This window comes from Chrysemys picta, unplaced genomic scaffold, assembly GCF_011386835.1.
Source record: "Chrysemys picta bellii isolate R12L10 unplaced genomic scaffold, ASM1138683v2 scaf338, whole genome shotgun sequence".
Lineage (NCBI taxonomy): Eukaryota > Metazoa > Chordata > Testudines > Emydidae > Chrysemys > Chrysemys picta.
Window position 1 is genome coordinate 1 of NW_027053045.1, and position 23,051 is coordinate 23,051.

Consider the following 23,051-nt stretch of genomic DNA (forward strand, 5'->3'; position numbering starts at 1 on the left):
TGTTGTCGGGAGAAGCTCTCCTGCCAACATAGCATTGTCTACATGGGAGTGGGGCATTAAAGTTGGTATAACTACGTTGCTCAGGGGTGTGGATTTTTCACACCCCTGTGGGATGTAGTTTATACAGAAGCAAGTGTAGTGTAGAGCTGGCCCAAGACTGTAGTGAAATGAAGGCAATTAAATTGTTGTAAATGGGGAAAGGGTCCTTCCCTGTCCTGGCTCCTTCCCCCCCTCCACCTCCCTCCCTTCCTCTCTCTCTCTCTCTCTCTCTCTCTCTCTCTCTCTCTCTCAGAAGCAATGTGTGTATGTGGGTGGGGGGCATGCAGGGTCATGTGCCCTCCCAGATTTGCTGCTTGGCTTGTACCGAGCATGCTCACACAGACCGAGCATGCTCAAAAACATCTGCTGAAGCCACTGCCCTCACTCTGCCCTTCCACTATTGGCAGGTACAGGTCATCTCTGGGGGTAGTTTTGGATTCAACCCAGGTCAGAACATTCCTTCCAGAGTCGAGATTCCAATCTGGTCAATCTCTCATGACAGACCTCAAGATTCACCCAATCACAAGATCCCAAAGCTGCATGAGGCTCCTGGGCTTCATGAACATATCTAATACAACACACGAGGCTGCACCTCAGGCCCCTGCAGATGTGGCTGGCCTCCATTTATTCACACAGTCCCCATCTTCTGAGCACTGTGTTTATAGTACCCTCACAGATAGTGACTTCATTGGATTGGTGCACTCACTGCAGCAATCTCAAAGCTAGAGCCAGGCGAGATAGAGCTTTCTACCTAAAATTTATTCTCATGGAGAAATCCCTCCGGCCAGCTTCTGACCCTGTACAACAGAATCGCTCAACCGGGGACTCTCTGGGCGTGTCATCATTGGACATGGCAAGTACTCACTCCTCCAAGAAAATGAAGAGAGAGATCCTCCCTGCAGAGAGAACTGTTGAAAAAGAAACAGTCTCCTGCAAGGTTGCTAAACTCTGTGCCAACCACATCGAGGTTGAGCAGTTTGGAGGCACTGGGAACCTCCGGCACCAAACCTCACCGGGACCTCTCCCGGCAAAGGAAAGGAATCGAGTAGCAAACATAAGTCAGCCTCCTCCTCTACAGCACCGACAAAAATGCTGAAAGAGTTGGTGCCGCAGCTGTCACCATTTGTGATGCCGACTCTGCCCGCACCAATAACAGTATCAGCACTGATGGAGAGGTCAAAAACGTCACCACCGGCACTGACCAAGGCCCCACGTAGACAATTGGCATTGATTACGGTACAATCCAAAACACTGGCACCCACGGGCATGGCATCAAAAACTTTGGCACCATGCCATTTCACACACCAGGCAGACATGGCGGTATCTTCCACTCCAGGCTCACTACTATTTAGTACTGATGGCTCCTCGGTGCAGACAGCACTGGAGCAAACAGATTCCCCCATTGATCCACCATTATCCAGCGGTGAGGAGGACAACCTAGAGGAGTGCATCTTTTTATCACACCACTCCTCACTGACCAGAACCGGGCCAATGTTGGGACATATGAGATCCAAGGAAAAGCTTGCCCGAGACATAGATTCCTGGTTCAGACACCCATGGATGTGCTGCTCATGGCATTCTGTATGCAATGGCCACAATGGGACCCGTGGGTGGCCTACAGGACTCATTATAACAGACCTCCCACTCCTCAAAGACCCATATGTTCCACAACAGCCTTCTTACGGGAGCCATCAGATGCCCCTGGGCAAACGGAATACTACAGAGACGAGGACACAGAGCAGGACATTTCACCTGCTCATAACTCATAATCATTGCTGGACAAGACTGTAATGCCTCCACCTCCTATGGCTGCAGATGACTTTAAACAATTCCAGGACTTGTTCCGATGAGTGGCACAAAGCCAAAACCTCCCACTTGAGGAAGTGACCGAGACCCAACATCAACTCCTAAAGATTTTACACACATCTTCCACATCGAAGATAGCGCTACCTGTCAACAATGTGTTGATGGAACCGGCAGAAACAGTATGGCAAACACCAGTCACCATCCCCCCACGATGTGTAAGAGAGCTGACCAGAAATATTATGGGCCCACCAAGGAACTTGACTTTCTCTTTTCACCCCCCCTCCCCAACCTAACTCCCTAGTGGTAGATGTGGCCAACCAATGAGGGAAGCAACCCCAGCACAGGTCCATCCCTGCTCCCAAGAAAAGGACTAGAAGAGACTATGTTTATTCAGTCATACAGCCCACTCTTCTGCAACTTTACAATTCTGCACAGTTAACTATGCTGCGCTCCTAGTAAAATATGATTATAACTATCCTAAATTAAATGATTTCTTTAGTGGCAACTCCGAGGAAAGGAAGGACCAGTTTAAGGCCATTCTTAACAAAGGACAACTTGTGGCCAGGACAATGTTACAGGCATCCTCCGATGTGGCAGACATGGCCACACAAATGACAGCTACGGCCATAGTCATGCGCAGAGCATCATAGTTACAACCATCTGCAATCCTGAAGGGAAGATCTTATACCTTCGTTTGAAGGTCCTCTGGGATTCTGGATTATTGTAGCCATGATGCTTTTGCTGGCTATGTAACTGGTGCATTAATTTTCCCATAACAACCTCCCATATTTTTTGAACCATTTTGTGACAGATTGTCATCCCAGGGTGCAGTCTGGGAGCCATTGGAACCCCCTCACAATTCAGCTGGGTTGGCCTCTCTCTCACTGTTCTGCCGGTGACGTACAGCCAGTCCTGTTAACACCCAACACAACAGCAAGTGGTGCCTGACACTGCAATGAGCTTTGCAAGCTCAATTCTGCCCTCAGTTACTGGAGGGCAGCTGCAAGGTAAATTTAGCTGACACCTGAACTTGAATTCCAAGACTTCCAGTTTCATCTGCCCTCCTCCCCCCAACCCCACATCACACTAGACATACATGCGGGGTAGGAGATTGGGCCAAGTGCCAGCTGAGAGAGGGAGGATACTGAACTTCTGGGAGTTCAGGTGGCTACATTTCTTCTAATGGTGTATGAGTTTCAGTAACCAGAAGGCAGAGAGCCAGTCCCCCAAAAACATTTTACTTTCAGATTCCAATTGGCTATTTATACAGCATGAGGCCAACACAGGGCAGTGGGACTTCATGGGGAGCTGGGTTTGCTGTTGATTCTGCTGGAGAACAGGAGGTAGGTGACGTTCTTTCTTACAAGAAAACTGAACAATTTCTTGGAACAAAAACCTCTGGGTCAGTCCTGGGGAGCCTTTCTCAGTGAAACTCCCTTGGGGTTCAGTGGAATAAAACTGAATCAAGACCATTGAAAACTGAGGAAGAGCAAAGTAAGGTGCTCAGAATCTGAACAATATTGATTCATTTTCATACGGTGTCTGATTTCTATCTGTTTCATTCACATATTAACATAAGTGTTTTAAATGTTTGGCATCCCGAGCACTTTGGTGACCTTCTGTAGTTTTATACAATACATTATTATGTGAGTGAAATACTTTTTTAAAGTTTTCTGACGCCACAAAGACATAGGGGTTACTGTGTACAGAAAGGACCGTGGGCTCAGGGATGTCTTTATAGTTTACTTCTGTAGACAGATTACAAAGACTTCAGTGACACAGTATTTCCTATTCCTATGTCTTCCTTGACTCAGCAGGTTTGTGAATTGCTTTCAATGCTCATTTCATTACCTAGACTGCAAAGATTTGATTTCAAGGACCTGATCCTAGAAACATGTACAAAATCTTAACAAGCAAGTAGTCACATTGAACGGAGTAAAGTTAAGCATGGCTGTAAGTCTTTGAAGGATTGGAGCACTAATGAGTGGATATCGATTAATGCTGATTGCTACCTATTGGTGCATCCACAAACAATTTACAAGCATGTTTTAAATTGTTAATCATACAGAAAATTCTTATGATCAATGGCTGAAATGTACAGAGATGGAAAGTTAAAAGAAACCTGGGCCCTCCCGGACCATGTTACTCTCTGTTAGTCTTGGGGTACATCTACACAACAGCTGGGAGGTATAATTCCCAGCTGGGGCAGATGTACATAGAATCACAGGACTGGAAGGGACCTCAAAAGGTCATGAAGTCCAGTACCCTGCACCCACAGCAGGACCAGCACCATCTAGACCATTCCTGACAGGTGTTTGTTTAACCTGCTCTTAAAAATCTCCAATGATGGAGATTCCACAACCTCCCTAGGCAATTTATTCCAGTTCCTAACCACCCTGACAGTTAAGAAGCTTTTCCTAATGTCCAACCTAAACCTCCCTTGCTGCAATTTAAGTCCATTGCTTTTTGTCCTATCATCAGAAGTTAAGGAGAACAATTTTTCTCCCTCCTCCTTGTAACAACCTTTTAGGTTTTTGTAAACAGTTCTGTCCCCTCTTTTCCAGACTAAACAAACCCAATTTTTTCAATCTTTCCTCATAGGTTATGTTTTACAGACCCCTAATCATCCATGTGTTAGTTTTGCTCAAACTAGCACCTAAAAATAACAGTGGGGTGGCAGAGGGGGGTGGGGGCACATTCGACAGTTCAGACTAGCTGTCTGAGTACAAACCTGTCTGAGCATCTGTGCATATCCTCAGGCAGCTAACCAAGCTGCTGCCTGTGATGCTGTGGCAACACCGCTATTTTTAGTGTGCTAGTTTGAACAGGATTAGCATGTGTCTGTCTATGCACAACAGGTGTGTACACACACCCTTAGTATCACCAGTTCCAATCGCCAATAAATAAGATGCAGATTTTGTCCAACGCACTGATTGTATTTCTTATCCTGCCATAAATCTCAACTTCCCAGTTACTCCATTTTGAAGAACGGGTGTCTGAATCTCTTCTAACCCCCAAAGCAGTGAGCATCGAATCTCACCAAGGGATACAGCCAATTCCAGAACCTGGTAACCAAATGAATACTACACCTCTACCATGATACAACACTGTCCTCGGAAGCCAAAAAATCTTACCGTGTTATAGGTGAAACCGCATTATATTGAACTTGCTTTGATCCACTGGAGTGCGCAGCCACACCCCCCCATCCCGCCGGAGCACTGCTTTACTGCATTATATCCGAATTTGTGTTATATCGGGTCGTGTTATATCGAGGTAGCGGTGTATTTGGAAATTTGATTTAAATTGGAACAATGAGGAGCCAGCGTGCGTCTCACCAGGTGTCGAATCCCACCCCCAGTAGATTCATAAATAGTAAGACCAGAAGGGGTTGTTCTGATCATCTAGTTTGACCTCCCACATAACCCAGGCCAAAGAACCCACCCAGTGATTCCAGCATCACACCCAGAACTTCCTTCTGAGCCAGAGTGTATCTCCTAGAAATACATCCAGTCTCAACTTCCAACCCTGCAATGCCACTTACCCTCATTTTCCTCTGCCCAGTGCTTGGGGTTGGGGAGTTTGTTCTCTTTCCCCAAGGTACCTCAGTGCCTCAGAACTCTGTGCTCTGTCTCCATTCAGGGTCAGGGCAGGGCCTGGCAGGACACACTCCCGCTCCATCAGCTTCCCCGCCAGGGCTAAGATCCATAGGGGGATGCTCTGAGACTTGCCTGGATCTGGCAGATCTTTCTCCCTTTGGCACAGTGAGTGTCCTTACCCCACTGGACAGATGCAGCCATGGGGCTTCTGGGGCATTAGCAGGATTTGTGGGTTTCTACAGCTCCTAAACTAGAAATTCTGTATTAAGTTTGGGAATCAGATTTTCCATGAAGTTGGGCAAGTCCAGTGTGCTGGTGTTTGGATTCCTGGTGCATGCTTTGAATGGGGGAAGGAAGGGATGATGGGATCATATCTAAGGACACAAGAACATCTTTTCACTGGGAGGGTGGTGAATCACTGGAATGGGTTACCTAGGGAGGTGGTGGAATCTCCATCCTTAGAGGGTTTTAAGGCCCCTGGCTGGGATGATTTAGTTGGTGTTCGTCCTGCTTTGAACAGGGGGTGGGACTAGATGACCTCCTGAGGTCTCTTCCAACCCTAATATTCTATGATTCTATGATCATGAGAATCTTCATGGACCCAAATAGATTTTTATCTGGTTTTCTTTCCAAGATCTTGAAATATGGAAAATAGGCCAGAGAATCGAGATGGCCCTGTGTTCCCAGAGAAGGGGCCTGAGAGTCACGAAGACCCATCGTCCTCCATGAAAGGAATTGCTGCAGGTAGTGTCCTGTTTAGCCTCTTATCTGTCACTGTTTCTCCTGCTCTCCATGTTACACAGTCATCATGCCCTTGCTGAGCTAGTGAAGAAAGTCTTCTCTGAAGACAGAACCTTCCTAAACCCATCATAGTCTGGCACCACAGACACACTGAAGTGATAAAAGTTTTAAAAGTGTATCCAATAAACTCACAGAAGTTGACCCAGTCCTGTTAAATTCCATCTTGTTCATCCCCCATCCCTTTTCCCACTGTCAGACTTTTTGCTATGACCTCAAGCACTTAGTGCTGGCTAATAACCTGTAATGAGTTACAGATTCAGTGAATTTTGTTTCTTTTTCTGTTTGCCCATTCTCCATAAACACAGTGTTTTTGCTAAAATTATTTACTTATTCAAATGATTACCTACACGTATTCTAAGGTAGTTTGCTGTGACTGTTTAATATCTGCTTTGCTGACATACATAGATCATGTGGTACATGTGTTCCCTTATTGGATGGGTGTACCTCTCAGCGTCAGGTTTCTGGTTTGAATACACACAAATCAAATCTGTTGTTCACTGTCTTTGGAGAGTCTGATCTAGGAATGTAGGGACTTGGGAGCAGTCACACCACGTGTCCCTGGAACCAGAGTCCATCCCAAATGGTTTTACAGCACACAGTGTTTAGCTCTGGTTTCCATAACCCCTCCAAGCTGGCCCTCTGAAGGAGCCATCAGCCTGCAGAACTGGTGAGCTCATATAGTTGCCTCCCTGCCCTCCATGAAGTTTGAGTGAGCACCTCCTTGAGCCTGTCTGGCCCCACATGAAGAGTAAGATCCATGTGGAGTCAGAGGGCTTGTCTACCCTACCGCGCGGGGTCAATCTAAGATACGCAACTTCAGCTACGTGAATAGCGTAGCTGAAGTCAACATACTTAGATCTACTTACTGCGGTGTCTTCACTGTGATAAGTTGACGACTGACGCTCTCCTGTTGACTCTACTTGTGCTCCTCGTTCTGGTGCAGTACCGGAGTTGAGAGGAGAGCGCTCAGCGGTCGATTTATCGTGTCTATGCTAGACGCGATAAATCGACCCCTGCTGGATCAATCGCTGCCCGTCAATCCGGCGGGTAGTGTACACAAGCCCTCAATGTTGTGAGTGATGATTCAGCAGCCAACTCATCTGCATCAGCACCACTATGTGCAGGTAGCATCATCCCCTCCAGCTGTAAACTATTTTGGGATCCTCCCACCAATCAAGGGGCTGTGGCTCTGTTTTTTCTGGATTCCAAAGCACAGCTCTGGGTGGTTGTGAGGAAATCTTAAATTCAGTAGGATTATGGCAACATTTAAAATGAAACATTTGCTTTAGTGTTTAGTGGTTCAGAGCCTGAGCTGGCATAGTTTACCTGGACCACTGTGGGGAAAAATGCAACAGTTATAAGGACCACGTAGGTCTATCTAAGCAAACCTACTTTATTCTTAAGGCAAGAAGCATTACAGATATTAAAAACAATAAAAGAACCTACACACATGCTAATAAGCTTACCATGAACCCCCCAATCCTAACATGGGTTCTGGCAGGAGCAGTCCTTCAAGCCCCCATCCTAGGGGATTCCATGTGGCTAAAACTTCATTACAGCTTCAGCTCAAAACAAGCACACTCTGTGGCATGCTCAGTTCACCCTTTATACAGTTGATCTCGAGTTTCCAGAGGCAGGTAATTAGTACACAATGGGTCTCTCTCCCCAGGGCCTATCTTCAAAATGCTGGTTTGAAATGGTTCATTTGCATTCCCCAGGTACTTCCTAGGAACTCCATTTCAGGTGTATTGTCACAAAAAAGTCCTTTGGAATTCCTAACCCTTTCCAGAGTTTGCTTTAGTCAATCTCCTAGAGAAGGTACATACATATAACAACACATACATTGCATTTTAATTCAATGGCTCCTAACCATGATAAATTTAGCTCAGTAAAGTTTAACCTTATTTAATAAAATTCATTCAAGATTTTGTCAGTCTGTCACAGTAGATTTGTCAGCCACCTAGCAGGATTCATTCTTGCTTTGAACAGCCTAGACAATGGTCCTTATGATCCCAGCAAGATCTCACTGAGCGTTTTGTTCTGATCTATCATGCAGTGTCAGCACCAGCTGGTAATGCAGCATCGCTGAGCCGCACAGCTGAGGAACCTGTCGGAGATGGCACTGGTGCTGATTCACTGGCATCATCAACCAGAGGGTAAATTTTCTGAAAATAGTGATCTTACAATGAAAGTGTCTCCTCAGCTGGCACTCCAGAGTCATTGCCATGATGTCCTAACTGTTGTTATACATACAAGAGGAAAATACTGGTTCAGCATGGGCTGAAAATGATGGTTCCAATTTCCCTTACACTAGCTTTACATGGGTTGACTCCCACTGGCTCCAGTTGAGTCATTTCTGTTTCATGAAGGTGTAAGTGAAAGGAGACCTGGCAGAAGGTTTGTTAGCCTTTCTAGAGGTGGACAATACCAAGAGCTGAGGTAATGTTCACCATGAATGGCAAACGGGTGGCTCCTGATGGTTATTGCTGATTTTAGTGAAGATGATAAAAGGAGAAAAAGTTACGTACATTCATACATTGATGCTGAACAGAAACTTTGCATGAGCTGCTGGGATCTATAATGGCCATGTTTCACCCCCTTCTAGTAAACTGAGCTTATCATTCCAGGTAGCAGAGGAAATACTTGTAAACAGGTGTTGTCTGTCTGCAACTGTTTAACTTTGCTGATTAGTCTCTACTGAAGAAGGCTTGTTCTTCTTCCAGTGCTTGCTCATGTTGATTTCCTTCTAGGTGTGCCCATGTGTGCGGTCATCAGAGATTTTTGCCTTAGCGGTATCTGTAGCATCGGCAGTGGTGATTCCTTGAGTGCCACACTAAAGCGTCAGTATATCAGGTGCTGCTGGCCCTACGCCCTCCCAGTTCTTTCTTACTGCCCATGGTGATTAGTTGGAGCGCCTTTCCCTTGCCTAGCAAGGTCTAGCGGTTTCGTCTCTTCTGACTTCAAGCCTTAGGGCATTGTAAATAGTTTGTTTATAAGTAGTTAATGTTTAGTAGGTGTTAGAAGTTAGAGTCCCATTGGGGACTTTGCCCCATGGCAGTCTTCTGCACCCAAACCTGGCAGTGCTACACTTAACCTGAGTTCAGCAGGTCTTGCTGGGTAGTAGAAAAGACTTTACCAGAGTGACTTACCTGGCCAAGTGGAAAAGGCTCACAGGCAGGGCCTCGGACGGCATATCTGGGCAGGGCAGGGCTTGCTGCAGGAGATTGTGGATTATCTTCTGCAAAGCTCCAAGCTTTGTCCCTGTAATTGATCAAGGTCCACCTGGCCACTAGTTTGGCTTTCCACCATCCACTTCAAGGCAGGTTAGTCTTTGTTCACAACATGATGGCATGGTTTTTGAAAGGTCTGTAGTATCTCTACTCACAAATCTGGGACCCTGCCATTCCCTAGGACCTGAATCTTATGCTGTTGAGGCTGTGGGGCCTCCCCTTTGAGCCTCTGGCTTCTTGCTCTCTCCTACTTCTCTCCTGGAAGTTTTCGTTCCTTGTTGTGATAGCATCAGCCCACAGGATGTCCAAGATCAGGGCACTTACTTCAGAACTGCCCTATATGGTATTCTAGTAGGATAAGGCCAGCTGTGGCCACACCCAGCATTTCTGCCCAAGGTAATTTTCCAGTTTCATACTGGCCAGGACATATACTTACCTGTCTTCTTTGCAAAGTCTCATGCGTCAGATGAGGAATGCAGTTTGCACGTCCTGGACATCAGGAGCGTGCTGGCCTTTTACATAGATAGGACAAAGCCATTCTGTAAGTTGACACAGTTGCTCGTTGCGGTGGCAGACAGAATGAAAGGTCGCCCAGTGTCTGCTCAAAGGATTTCATCCTGGATCACTGCCTGCATCCACTACTGCTCTGAGCTGGCAAAAGTGCCTCCGCTGGCAATCGTGATGGCACACTCGACTAGGGCGTACCAATCCAAGATATCTGTAGGGCCGCTACCTGGTTGTCTGTCCACACGTTCACATCTCATTATGCATTACCCAGCAGGCTTGAGATGGCACTTGTTTTGGCAGAGCAGTGCTGCAAGCTGCATGAACGCTGACTGTGAACGCTGAGCCCACCTCCAAAGACACTGCTGGTGAGTCACCCAGAATGGAATCAACACGAGCAAGCACTCGAAGAAGAAAAAACGGTTCCCTACCTTCCATAATGGTTGTTCTTCAAGATGTGTTGCTCACATCCATTCCATTACCTGCCCTTCTGTCAGAGTTACCGGCAAGAAGGAACTGAGAGGTCAGTGGTGCCTGATATACCGATGCATGAGCACGGCACTCAAGGGGTGCCACTGCTGATCCTATTGATAATGTAAGGCAAAATCTCTGACGACCACACACGTGGGAACATGCACACCTAGGATGGAATGAACATGAGCAACATGTCTTGAAGAACAACAGTTACAAAAAAGGTAGGTAACCATTTTTTCTGCAAAATATTATGTTAAATCCAATCTAACGATAGTTGTTTCAAATGTCTATTTCTTGATCCTGAGGTACAGTTAATGTATAAAAAAAATTACTATTCCAGACCATGTGACTCCGTAACAGCAAATGCTGCTGAAAAGTACTTGGAGATGATACAAAGGGAACGGAATAAACTGGTCAACTTACTTCAAAATGATGCTGACAATGTTTTGGATGAGTTACTCTGCCAGTCAGTCATCACAATGCAGGAGTACGATGGAGTCAACAAAGAAGATGATACAAGAAACAAAATGAGAAAACTGCTGATTCTGATTCCAAGGAAGGGGGGATTGACCTGTATGCAATTTCTGGAGAGTTTGCAAAGGATATATCCTGATTTACAGCAACATTTGCAATACTCAGGAGATAGTAAGTGGTATCATTCATTCTGTTATTTTTTTAAACATTTCTTTACAGTAATAATGCAATTGTCACAAAATGAATGGGGACCCATTTCCAACTAGATTCTTATTTAGTAGCAAATGATGCCATTGTGTCTAGGACATAGGGGTTCCCTGGTTCTGGAAGTGGTGCAGTCCCACTGCAGGAGGGAGCCTGGCACAGGCATATGCATCTCCAGTGCAACAAACAGTGCAGCTCTGTAGGGTCCCTTGCTGGTCATTGTGCAGGGGTTATGTGTGGTCCAGGGCAGGATGGGTAACATAGCTATTTTGCAGGGGGAGGAGTCTGGTGAAGGCTGGGGTGCAGACGGGGCTTGCGAGCTCTCTGGGAGTTTAGCTGATTGTCAGTTCTGTTGGATGCTGTGAGGTGAGCTGCTAGATATTCATTCCGATGGATTAATTTTATGTCAAGAGTTTCAGATTGGCATGTTTGTAACTTTTATTCCTTGACATAAATTAATCAGTGCTTTCAGGCAGCTATTGGGGCAGCTTTCAGGCAGCTATTGGTACAGTTTGACCAAAAAAGATTCTGTGAATGAAACAAAAGCTAGATGGATGTTCTTAGAGGTCGTGGCTCTTAGAACATTCAAGTTGTCAGGTGAGGGGACTGCACGTTTCAGTGGGACTGCATACATAGTAAAGGTTTGCAGGTTGTGGCCAAGACCCCACCTAAGGTGACAAAGGGGGGAATGTGAGATTCCACTACCACTCTGAAATCCTAGTTAAGTCCTTAGCACCTTCGCTGAATTTGGTGTGAAGTGCATCCCAAGATGCCTGGAGTGCACCCAGCCTAAAGTCACCACCAGCAGACGCAAATGTTTCCAGTTTCCATGGTTTGCACTTGGTCTGGTGTGTGAAAGGGGACACAAAAGGAGTCTTCAGTGCAGCAAATGCCATATTAACATCCCACAGCACCTGGGCCTATTGAAATGGAGAAACAGGGGTTGTAACTGCCTGCTGTTAATGAACCCGAGGAGTCAGGGTTGATCAGTCTAGTCTGCTTCTTACTAGTTAAGGGAAAGGTAAAATAGCAGCTGAATGAACCCTAAGGGGTGATGTCTGTAATGTAGACTGAGACAGGACTAGAGTGTAAGAGACATTGAATGGAAAAAGGGGCCAGTGTTTAGGTGGTCTCCATGTCATACAGATTCCTTCCAAGTAGTTAGGATGACCATAGAGTAGAATGTATGAATCAAGTTGGTTTCATTGCAGGAGCTTCATTCCTGGGCACAAAAGCCACATTTCCCCTTTATCTTGGAATAAAACACGGCCAGATCATGTCTCTGTGCAAGTCCTGCTTTTATCCTGCAATGTGCAACACCATCTCCCACTTTCCCTGCTGTCTGTCACACAGTTTACTGAAGCCCATTCACATTTCCTTTATCTCTGCATTTCATGTGAATTCTGTCAATGTGATTGTGGTGGGTGATGCAAACATCCTGGGGGATGAGGGACACCCTCCTAATTCTGACAAAAGGCCAAGAAGAAATCGATATAAAGAGAGTCTTAAAGATCTTGTTTCTTTTCAGTGTCTGTAACCGTGGAGAATAGATCCAGGAATCTAGGTGGCCCTGAGTCTTCAGAGACATTGAATCCTCAAGGTATTGTCTTTAACTCTACAGGATAGTGCACTTTGCAGACCTAGTGGACAAAGACCTTTCTAAACAGAAAGGTGGTTTATCTGGGGGCGACCCCTCTATGAGCTTCTCAGTCCCTTCCCCGTTTTAAAGAGTTAACAAGAGTCCCATCTTCTCCACCCAGCCCCTCTGTCCAGAGTTTCAGTATTCCCTCTAGTCTATCCTCCAGTGCTCCTCCAGTGGCGTGTAAATGTTCCAAGGCCTGGGACATTCACCCCTTCCCTTGGTAGACTGCTCCACAGTCTGCTACTGTATGGTATTAGTCCTTATATTCCTCAGAAGTGTCCCATTATGAGATCTATTAGTCCTAGTCACATCCCTTCTCTCAGGAAGCCATGTGCCCTGTTGCCTACAACATGGCACTGAGAGCCAAGAACGCCTGACTCCTAATACAGTTAGTTTCTCTAACCCCAGGATTTATTTGTGCTGCTCTTCTGCGTATTCCCTCAGTTTCTAGAATCATAGAATATCAGGGTTGGAAGGGACCTCAGGAGGTCATCTAGTCCAACCCCCTGCTCAAAGCAGGACTAATCCCTAACTAAATCATCCCAGCCATATGCCCTACATATTGCTGGTATTAAGGTGTCCAGAACTATAAGAAAAATATTAATGGGAGTTTAACCAGTGTCATGCAGAGGAGGCCATCAAATCTGGTCAATGTTAATTAATAGGCATGAGCCATTCTCTCCCTACACTGCCAATAACTGGCAGTGACTACAGAATCTACACTGGGAATGAGTGAATCTTGTGTAGTCTAAAGTTTTCGGTAGCCCTCATGAAATTGTTTTGGCTTCACAAGACCAGACTGAAATGGCAAATATTTTTCCTCCGCAGTTTAATGTATGGATTCCCTTTCATGCTCCCACAAGAGACGCACCTCTCAGAACAGTGTTTCTGAGTAATAGGAATTCTGTGCTGTGAGTTAGAGAGAGAAGAGCAAAGCTGTCAAAAGTGGGAGTCCTGTGTATAATATTGTGCTCTAGTATTTCAACTGAGTTTATTCAACTCCTCTTCTTACCCCATCACAGCCCAATCCCTGGGCTCCATGTTCATAATCTTTGTGCTTTCCTGTTCCCACCCTCTGCTGCATTTTTCATATGCCTTTTTAACTGGATACCCTTCTTTCTTCTACCTTTTGCACCATCTTGCTTAAGCAGAACTCAAACTCACTAATGTCAGTCAGACTTCCAGCCCCACAAGGTTAAAGTGGGCTTGAAACTGGCAAAACGAGTTTTTCTGTCTTTGAGTAGAAACCTCTAGTATTAGGGTATCATGTCCTCTAGGACCCTTTTCTTCTGCTGATGTATCTGCAGTTGTTTATGCTGAGGAAATCTAGTGATACTACAGCTGTTCTAGCTGTACCACTGGGACCCTGTGCTTCTTGACATACTGTCAATCATCATTTCCCTCCCTTATAGTGGGATGGACCAGACAAAGGTTACTTACACATAATGGGCTACATTCTGCTCTCACTGAGAGCCCTCCAAGTCAATACAGTGGTGTAATATGGGGGAGATAGCTCCAACATTTGAACATGAGGGCCATCAAGCTTCACTCCTGCTTTTCGACCAGCCAGATCTGTCTTGCAATCTTCCCTCTGGGTACGATAGTAGCTGGTATACAATACCCCAATGAACTGGAAAATGTAGACTTGCCAATTCCATAATCTCATTTATGCTTTGCACTGAGCAATTCAGACGATGGTTCCTATGAACCCCTCCATGTCTCACTGAGCGTTTTGTTCTGTTTTATCATGCAGTGCCAGCACCAGCTGCTAACATGGCATTGCTGAGTTATAGGACTGAGGACCCTGTGGGAGATGACATCAGTGGAACGGCTATGGCGGCACCAACCAGAAGGTAACTTTTGTGAAAAGAAGGTCTTAGGGGGAAAGTGTCTCCTCAGGGTCATTGCTGTGATGTTCTGACTCTTGTTCTACACATCAGAAACAAATCCTGGCTCACAAAGGGCTGAGAAAAATGGCTCTGATTCTGCACTTGCTCACACCAGCTTTAAAGTGGGGTAACTCCATTGGGTCCAACAGAGTCATTTCTGGTTCATGCTGGTGTAATGGAGGGGAGGACTTGCACAACAGGAAGTTGCACCAGGCCAGGGGTGGTCCCTGATGTGAAGCTTGGGGAAGGAAGAGCCATGCAACGCAAGGGGTACAATGGGAAAATAATAAAGGGGGACTAGAGTCTGGACGCAAGGTGAGGATGGGAGCCAGGGGGAGACCAGGACAGATGAGGTTGGGTTCAGGTTGCAATGGGATAGAAATGTGGTTCGGGGGACTAGGACATGGGGACAGATAGGTGGCAGGACTAGGAAAACAGGGTACAATCACAAGACAAGTGGGGTGGAAGGACAGGATACAGAGGGAAGATGGGGCATGACATGAGAGAAGGGAGGCAATGGTACAGTGCCTAGGGGCAGATAGTGTGAGGGGGGCAGAACCCTGGGGGATCAGAAACAGATGAGGTGGGAGTAACAAAAGTAACTTCTGTCTCACCACACTGTTTAACAAGAAGTCAGAAATGCAGTCTTCTTAGGTATCCCAGCCCTTGTTTCACCACCCAGACACTAGACTATATGATTGGTTATTTAAAACCAGTTTAATCAAACAAAGGGTTCTTCTAATCCGAAGAGATCAGCCATATAGCCAGGTCAACATACAACTCAGATCTTACCCAATAATCATGCTGGTGCCAATCTTTTATCATCTAACATCTAAAGGTTTATTTATAAGAAAAAAAAGAGGAAAGAGTTAAAATGGTCTAGGAAAACAAATCCATGCACTCATTGCAAAGTTCTTGTATCAGTTTTGAAGCAGTGATGGAATGAACTGCTGGATTGTAAGGTCTCTGGTGACTTCCGAAAGATTGGAAGGTCCTCAGTCCATTGATTGGAATGCTTCTTTTAGTGTAAGTCCATGGCCAGAGATTAGAGCAGGAAAAAGCCAAAAATAGAAATGCTTCCAGGGCCTTTTATGCTTTCTCCCACGTAGAGGGAAAGCTCTCAGTCTTAGTTTGTGGAAAAGTACAGGTACAATATGGAGTCCAGGGTTACATGAGCAAGTCACATGACCTTGCATGCTTTGATGAGTCATAGCAGGCGCCATTAAGAACATAAGAACTGCCATACTGGGTCAGACCAAAGGTCCATCTAGCGCAGTATCCTGTCTTCCGACAGTGGCCAGTGCCAGGTGCCCCAGAGGGAATGAACAGAACAGGTAATCATCAAGTGATCCATCCCCTGTCACTCATTGCCAGCCTCTGGGAAAGAGAGGCTAGGGACACCATCCCTGCCCATCCTGGCTAATAGCCCTTGATGGACCTATCCTCCATGAATTTATCTAGTTCTTTTTTGAACCCTTTTATAGTCTTGGCCTTCACAACATCCTCTGGCAAGGAGTTCCACAGATTGTCTGTGTGTTGTGTGAAGAAATGCTTCCTTTTATTGTTTTAAACCTGCTGCCTATTAATTTCATTTGGTGATTCCTAGTTCTTGTATTATGAGAAGGAGTAAACAACACCTTCTTATCCACTTTCTCTGCACCAGTCATGATTGTATAGTCCTCAATCATATCTCCCCTTAGCCATCTCTTTTCCAAGCTGAAAAGTCCCAGTCTTATTAATCTCTCCTCATATGGAAGCCATTCCATCCCCCTAATTTTTGTTGTCCTTTTCTGAACCTTTTCCAATTCCAATATATATTTTTTGAGATGGGGTGACCACATCTGCACACAGCATTCAAGATGTGGGCGTACCATGGAGATATATATATATATATAGAGAGAGAGAGAGAGAGAGAGAGGCAATATGATATTTTCTGTCCTATTATCTATCCCTTTGTTAATGATTCCCAACATTGTTTGCTTTTTTGACTGCCGATGTACATTGAGTGGATGTTTTCAGAGAACTATGCACAATGACTTCAAGATCCCTTTCTTGAGTGGTAACAGCTAATTTATATGTATAGTTGGGATTGTTTACTTTGCATTTATCAATATTAAATTTCATCTGCCATTTGGTTGCCCAGTCACCCAGTTTTGAGAGATCCTGTTGTAGCTCTTCACAGTCTGCCTGGGTCTTAAATTATCTTTAGTAATTTTATATAATCTTCAAATTTTGCCACCTCAGTGTTTACCCCTTTTTCCAGATCATTTATGATTATGTTGAATAAGACTGGTCCCAGAACAGACCACTGAGGGACACCACTATTTCTCTCTCTCCATTCTGAAAACTGACCATTTATACCTACCCTTTGTTTCCTATCTGTTAAGCAGTTCCCAATCCATGAGAGCACCTTCCCTCTTACCCCATGGTAGCTTACTTTACTTAAGAGCCTTTTGTGAAGGACCTTGTTAAAGGCTTTCTGAAAATCTAAGTATACTATATCCCTTTGTCCACATACTTGTTGACCCCCTCAAAGAATTCTAGTAGATTGGTGAGGCATGCTTTCCCTTTACTAAAACCATGTTGACTCTTCCAACAAATTATGTTAATCTATATGTCTGAAAATATTGTTCTTTATTATAGTTTTAATAGTTTGCCTGGTACTGAAGTCAGGCTTACAGGCCTGTAATTGCCAGGATCATCTCTGGAGCCATTTAAAAACAAAACAAAAAAAATGGCGTCACATTAGCTATCCTCCAGTCATCTGGTACAGAAGCTGATTTAAATGATAGGTTACAGACTACAGTTAGTAGTTCTTCAATTTCACATTTGAATTCCTTCAGAACTCTTGGGTGATACCATCTGGTCCTGGTGACTTATTGCTGTTTAATTTATCAATTTGTTCCAAAACCTCCTCTAATGATACCTCAATCTGGGACAGTTCCTCAGATCTGTCACCTACAAAGAATGGCTCAGGTTTGGGAATCTCCCTCACATCCTCAGCAGTAAAGACTGACGCAAATAATTCGTTTAGTTTCTCCACAATGGCCTTATCGTCCTTTAGGACCTCGATTGACTAGTGGCCTCACTGGTTGTTGAGCCGGCTTCCTGCTTCTGATGTACTTAGCAATTTTTTTGCATTTACTTTTTGAGTCTTTGGTTATATTCTGGCTAAAATGTCTTCAGGAAGGTCAATGCAGTGCTTCTTCTATGGCCCACTGTGAATGGACTATTCAAGTTGATGGCCCATTAATGAACACAATGTGCTGGCCAGACTGGATGCAAACGACCTTGTGGGTGTTACCCCAGGAGTAACACAATTGAAATACAGGTGTACAGTCAATATTCATTACTTTAGATACAAAGAGGATATATGCATACAAACAGGATAATCATATTTGATAGATTGTAACTTTTCCATTTATACCTTACATGGCATACTTTGTGTAAGATGTGCTGCAACTGTATAACAGCAACAACGATATCCACGGTCATATTTTAATCATACAACATCAGAGGGGCAGGAGAGTTAAGGAAGTGGGGGCAGCACCCTGGGGCACAAGGGCAGCTGGTCTAGGGTTAGAAAAAGGGGGCAGAGAGGAGCAGGAGGTGTAGGGTTGAAGGTAGATAGGGAGAAAGGGGTGCCACTTACCTGGTTGCTGTCCACCTTGGGGGGGCCTCTCATGCTCATTCAGGGAGAGGTGACCAGGGTCCAGGCCAAGCCCTTCAGCTGCATGGTCCACGCCAAGGTCTCTGTGCATATATTAATGTGCACAGGGTCAGGTGCACATCGTGTGCACCCTGATGACGTGCATGAACAGTTCGTTAATTAACTTTGATCTAGTCCTGTTCCAAAAAGGAACAGCTCAAAGGACATTAAGGAACTATCAATGCACATCAGGGTGCACATGGACAGTTAGTCTGTGGTGCGGCATGTTAGTGCGACATGGGTCACATCCCAGCTTGCTGCAAATCTGCCGTCCTTCACAGCTGACTGGCATGCATATCCTTAGAGCTGCCTCCGCATGTACTGATCACCAATGGAAAATATACATGAGCTGCTGGGACTCGAAATGGCCACCTTTTCACTCACTTCCAGTGAGCTCACCACATCATTCCAGCAAATAGAAGAAATACTTAGAAAAGGACCATTTTCTCTCTGCAACTGTTTGTCTTCCTTATTACTCATCACTGAAGGAGTCCACATTCCAAAACATTACAGCTGAGATATCCTTTTTTAATCCTTAGCAATAGTGACTGTATATAAATTAAAAGTGAATTATTGTTCCAGGCCATGGGACTCGGTAACAGTAACCACAGATGAAAAAGCCTTGGAGATGATACACAAAAACCAAGATAAACTCATCAAGTTACTTCAGAATGATGCTGACAAGGTCTTGGATGCGTTGCTCTGCCAGTCAGTGATCACACAGCAGGACTACGATCAACTCAGCAAAGGAAAGGATGCAAAGAACAAAATAAGAATATTGTTGATTATGATACAGCGGAAGGGGGGACTGACCTGTAAGCAATTTCTGGAGTGTTTACAAAGCGTGTTTCCTGACTTCCAACAGCACATACAATACTCAGTACAGGGTAAGTTGTATTATGGATTCTGATTTTTAAAAATCATGTTTCCACGCTAAGAATGTAATTACTGCAACACGGAATAGGAGGGATCTGTTCTCGACTGGATTCCTACATAGTAGATACAAATGTTGACTCCGCCTCTTGGACACAGGGGTTTTCTGGCGAGGGAGGTGGAGCTCTTCCACTATGGAAGAAGAATGGGTGAGGATTCCAGGGCCTGCAGAGGTGTACACATCTCTAGTGCTACACACTGTTCATCAGAGTAAGGACCCCTCCCTGGCGTTGTATAGGGGAATATGGGATCCAGGGCAGGGTGGCCAAGACATAGCTATTTCCTTGAGCTTTTACAGATAGATGGTTGTGACAAAGGCTGGCCTGGGTATAGACCTTGGAAGATCTCTGGGAGTTTTATTGGTGGTTGAGATTTGTTGGCAGCTCTGGAAGGAGATAATATTGATTCATTTTGTTTTATGAATTTTATGTTGAGTTCTCAATTGACCTATTTTTAACTTGACATACATACATACATAAATAAATAGGGTGGCCATATTTTCCCAAAGGGAAAATGGGACACTGCACGGGGCTGGCCCAAGACCCCCCTTCAGTGCAAGCCGTCGGTTCCAGCCCTCCCTGCATCCTGCCCATGCGTGGGGCTGGCTCGAGTCCCCCTGCTGCCCACCCGCATGGGGCCAGCCCGAGGCCCCCTTCTACCTTGCACATGGCTGGCTCAAGGGCCCCCCTCTACCCCTGCATGCGGGGCCAACCAAAGGTCCCCTGCCATCCGCCCATGCGGGGCTGGCCTGGCATGAGACACACTCCTGAGCCCTCCCTCCCATGCAGGCTGGCATTGATGCTTGCCCCCTTCGCCCCCCTCCCCCCGCACATTCCTCCACACCCCCCGAAGGGTCACCCCTCACTCTTTTGGCAAAACTGTGCATTTGTTCAGTGTGACCACGGTCCTGGTGGGAGACAGCTGAGGTCACTCAATTAGGGTGAACTGCAAAAAGAATGGGGCAGACAAACGCCCAAAAGCTGGTGGATATTCCAATGTTTAGATTTCCAAGCCAGCACAAAGCAGCTTCTTTATTACCTCACTGGTTACTCAGAAGTCCAAACAATGCAGTTCCCTTTAACTACCCAGCCCCAGGCCTCCATCCAGGTGCCCAAGTCAAATATGATGATGATTACTGAAAATCTTATTTAATCATATAAAAAAGATTCTTCCGATCCCAAAGGACCAGCCGCACACCCAGATCAATATGCAACTTAGATCTTACCCAAAATACACACTTGTGGCCAATTCTTATTAACTAAACTAAAATTTATTAAAAAAGAAAAGAATATTGGTTAAAAGGTCAATATACATAAAGACATGAGTTCAATTCTTGAGGTTCAGATACATAGCAGAGATGGTGAACTTGTAGTTGCAAAGAATTCTTTTTGAAATAGTCCATAGGTTATAGTCCACTGTCCATTTCAGGGTGAAATCCAGCCAGTGACTGGGATCTCAAGCCTTATGGCTTAGGTCTCCCCTGTGTGAAACCTTAAGCAGATCAGAGATAAACAGGATCAGGACCCAAGGGTCTTTTATACAGTCCTGGGTAAACTATAGGCTTTTGATGTAACCGTCTGTTTCCCAAACATCATGGTAACTAACATAAGGTAATTTATCCATTAAGCAGTTTATCACAAACTTTAAAGAGACATCTAGACCATGACATTATTTCACCCAAGATTCATCTAAAGTTAATATTCCCTTTTGATCTCTGAATCAACAGTTATAGTGATAGACAGGAACTATCTGTTTATGTGGTTAGCATCTATAAGATATAAGTAAACACAACTAGTATTACTTCTAATTTCTAACAAGACAGGTTTGCACGTCAAAGTTCTGAAGTGGCACTGAATGGTCCTAATTATTACTTGCATACTGTTCTCACATGCCTCTATACATTGACTCTGGGTCATTTGGCCTGGAATTTTGCTTAACCCTTTTCTGGCCATGTGTCACACTTCAATGAGATGTTATATTATAATCATATAATGTCATATCTAGTTTACTACTTAACAGCTGAAATTTCTTATGTGCTCTATAATCCATGTGCATACTTAAATTGCCTTGAAATTTGCTGTGTCTTATCAGGTCTTGGGGTACGGTTAGTCCAAAGTTAGGGTCTTTTAAACAATGAAGTACTGAGACACAGCCCTCATATGACATCAACATTTTCCAGTTCTTGTAAATGGCAAATGTGGAAATGGAAGAGGTGCTTAATGAGTTCTTTGTTTCGGTTTTCACTAAGAAGGTTGGTGGTGATTGGATGCTTAACATAGTGAATGTCAGTGAAAATGGGGTAGCATCAGAAGCTAAAGTAGGGAAAGAACAAATTAAAGATTACTTAGACAAATTAGATGTCTTCAAGTCACCAGGGCCTGATGAAATGCATCCTAGAATACTCAAGGAGCTGGATGAGTAGATATCTAAGCCATTAGCCATTATCTTTGAAAAATCATGGAATATGGGAGAGATTCCAGAAGAATGGAAAAGGGTAAATATAGTGCCCATCTATAGAAAGGCAAATAAATACCTAGGGAATTACAGACAGTCAGCTTAACTTCTGTACCAGGAAAGATAATAGAGCAAATACTTAAGGAATCAATTTGCAAACATCTAGAAGATAATGTGATAAGTAATAGTAGCACGGATTTGTCAAGACCAAGTCATATCAAACTAACCTGATCGCTTTCTTTGACAGGGTAACAAGCCTTGTGGTTAAGGGGTAGCAGTAGATGTGATATACCTTGACTTTAGTAAGGCTTTTGATACAGTCTCGAATGACCTTCTGATTAACAAACTAGGGAAATACAACCTAGATGGAGCTATTATGAGGTGGATGCATGTAGCACAGCGCAGACTCATCCCTGTGGCGCCTCCTACTGGTTGTCTGTGGAAATTAGCTCTTTGACCCAAGAGGGCTCTCTACAGGCCAGTGATCTGCTTGCCGTTGGCCCCCCATGTCCCTCCCATGGCCCCAGGGCCCCTCCCATGGCCCCAGGGCCCTTATTTCAGGGTTCTGCCTCCTGCAAAACCCTCCCACAGTCTTACTGGGTTTCTCCACCCCAGGGGAACCCCCACCCCCTATCCCCACATCACCTCAGTCATGGCTACTGCCAGTCTCTGTTTAGCCCCCATGCCCTGGGGCAGACTACCGTCTATCAGCCGATCAGCACAGGCAACAGGGGTTTGGACTGGCTGCCTTTACCCACCCTCAGGCTGCCCCTTTACAAGCCCAATACCTAGGTGGGCCTAGAACTAGGCCCTGCAGTCTGGCGAGTTGCTGGCCTAGAGCTTCCCAGCTCCTATGGCCACTTTCCAGCCCTGCCTCCCTCTAGGTCCCCTAGGTGAATTTCCCCAGCAGCCAGGCCTATCTCCTTCTTAAGTCAGGGAGAAACTGCTGCCTCTGGCTTCCCTGGCCTTATACGGCCCAGTGGCTTAGTTTGGGGTGTGGCCCCAGCTGCAGCCACTTCCCCCAATCAGCCAGGGTTTTACCTTAGCCAGCCCCAGCCCTCTGCAGGGCTTTTCCAACCTCTCCAGGGTGGGAGTGGGAACGGGTACTCACCCCGCTACAATGCATAAATGGTTAGATAAAGATTCCCAGAGTAAAAAGCAACAGAGGGTCCTGTGGCACCTTTGAGACTAACAGAAGTACTGGGAGCATAAGCTTTCGTGGGTAAGAACCTCACTTCTTCCCTTGCATCTGAAGAAGTGAGGTTCTTACCCACGAAAGCTTATGCTCCCAGTACT

At 45.2% G+C, this 23,051-nt stretch overlaps 1 protein-coding gene across 2 annotated transcripts in view; it reads left to right on the top strand.

Moving 5' to 3' along the window:
• The first annotated feature begins 3,061 nt into the window (after window positions 1-3,061).
• The window catches only part of LOC135978611 (interferon-induced very large GTPase 1-like), a 42,909-nt gene continuing 22,919 nt past the window's right edge, over window positions 3,062-23,051 (top strand). Inside the window, exons 1-8 of one of the 2 annotated variants that reach the window (XM_065579488.1) lie at window positions 3,138-3,188; window positions 3,663-3,798; window positions 6,076-6,185; window positions 8,299-8,398; window positions 10,791-11,095; window positions 12,657-12,728; window positions 14,524-14,623; window positions 18,951-19,255. In XM_065579488.1, coding sequence (XP_065435560.1) covers window positions 6,086-6,185; window positions 8,299-8,398; window positions 10,791-11,095; window positions 12,657-12,728; window positions 14,524-14,623; window positions 18,951-19,255 — 982 coding nt within the window. In that variant the 5' untranslated portion in view covers window positions 3,138-3,188; window positions 3,663-3,798; window positions 6,076-6,085. Of the gene's footprint in view, window positions 3,189-3,662; window positions 3,799-6,075; window positions 6,186-8,298; window positions 8,399-10,790; window positions 11,096-12,656; window positions 12,729-14,523; window positions 14,624-18,950; window positions 19,256-23,051 lie in introns of both variants that reach the window. The other variant, XM_065579487.1, reaches the window with a different exon arrangement.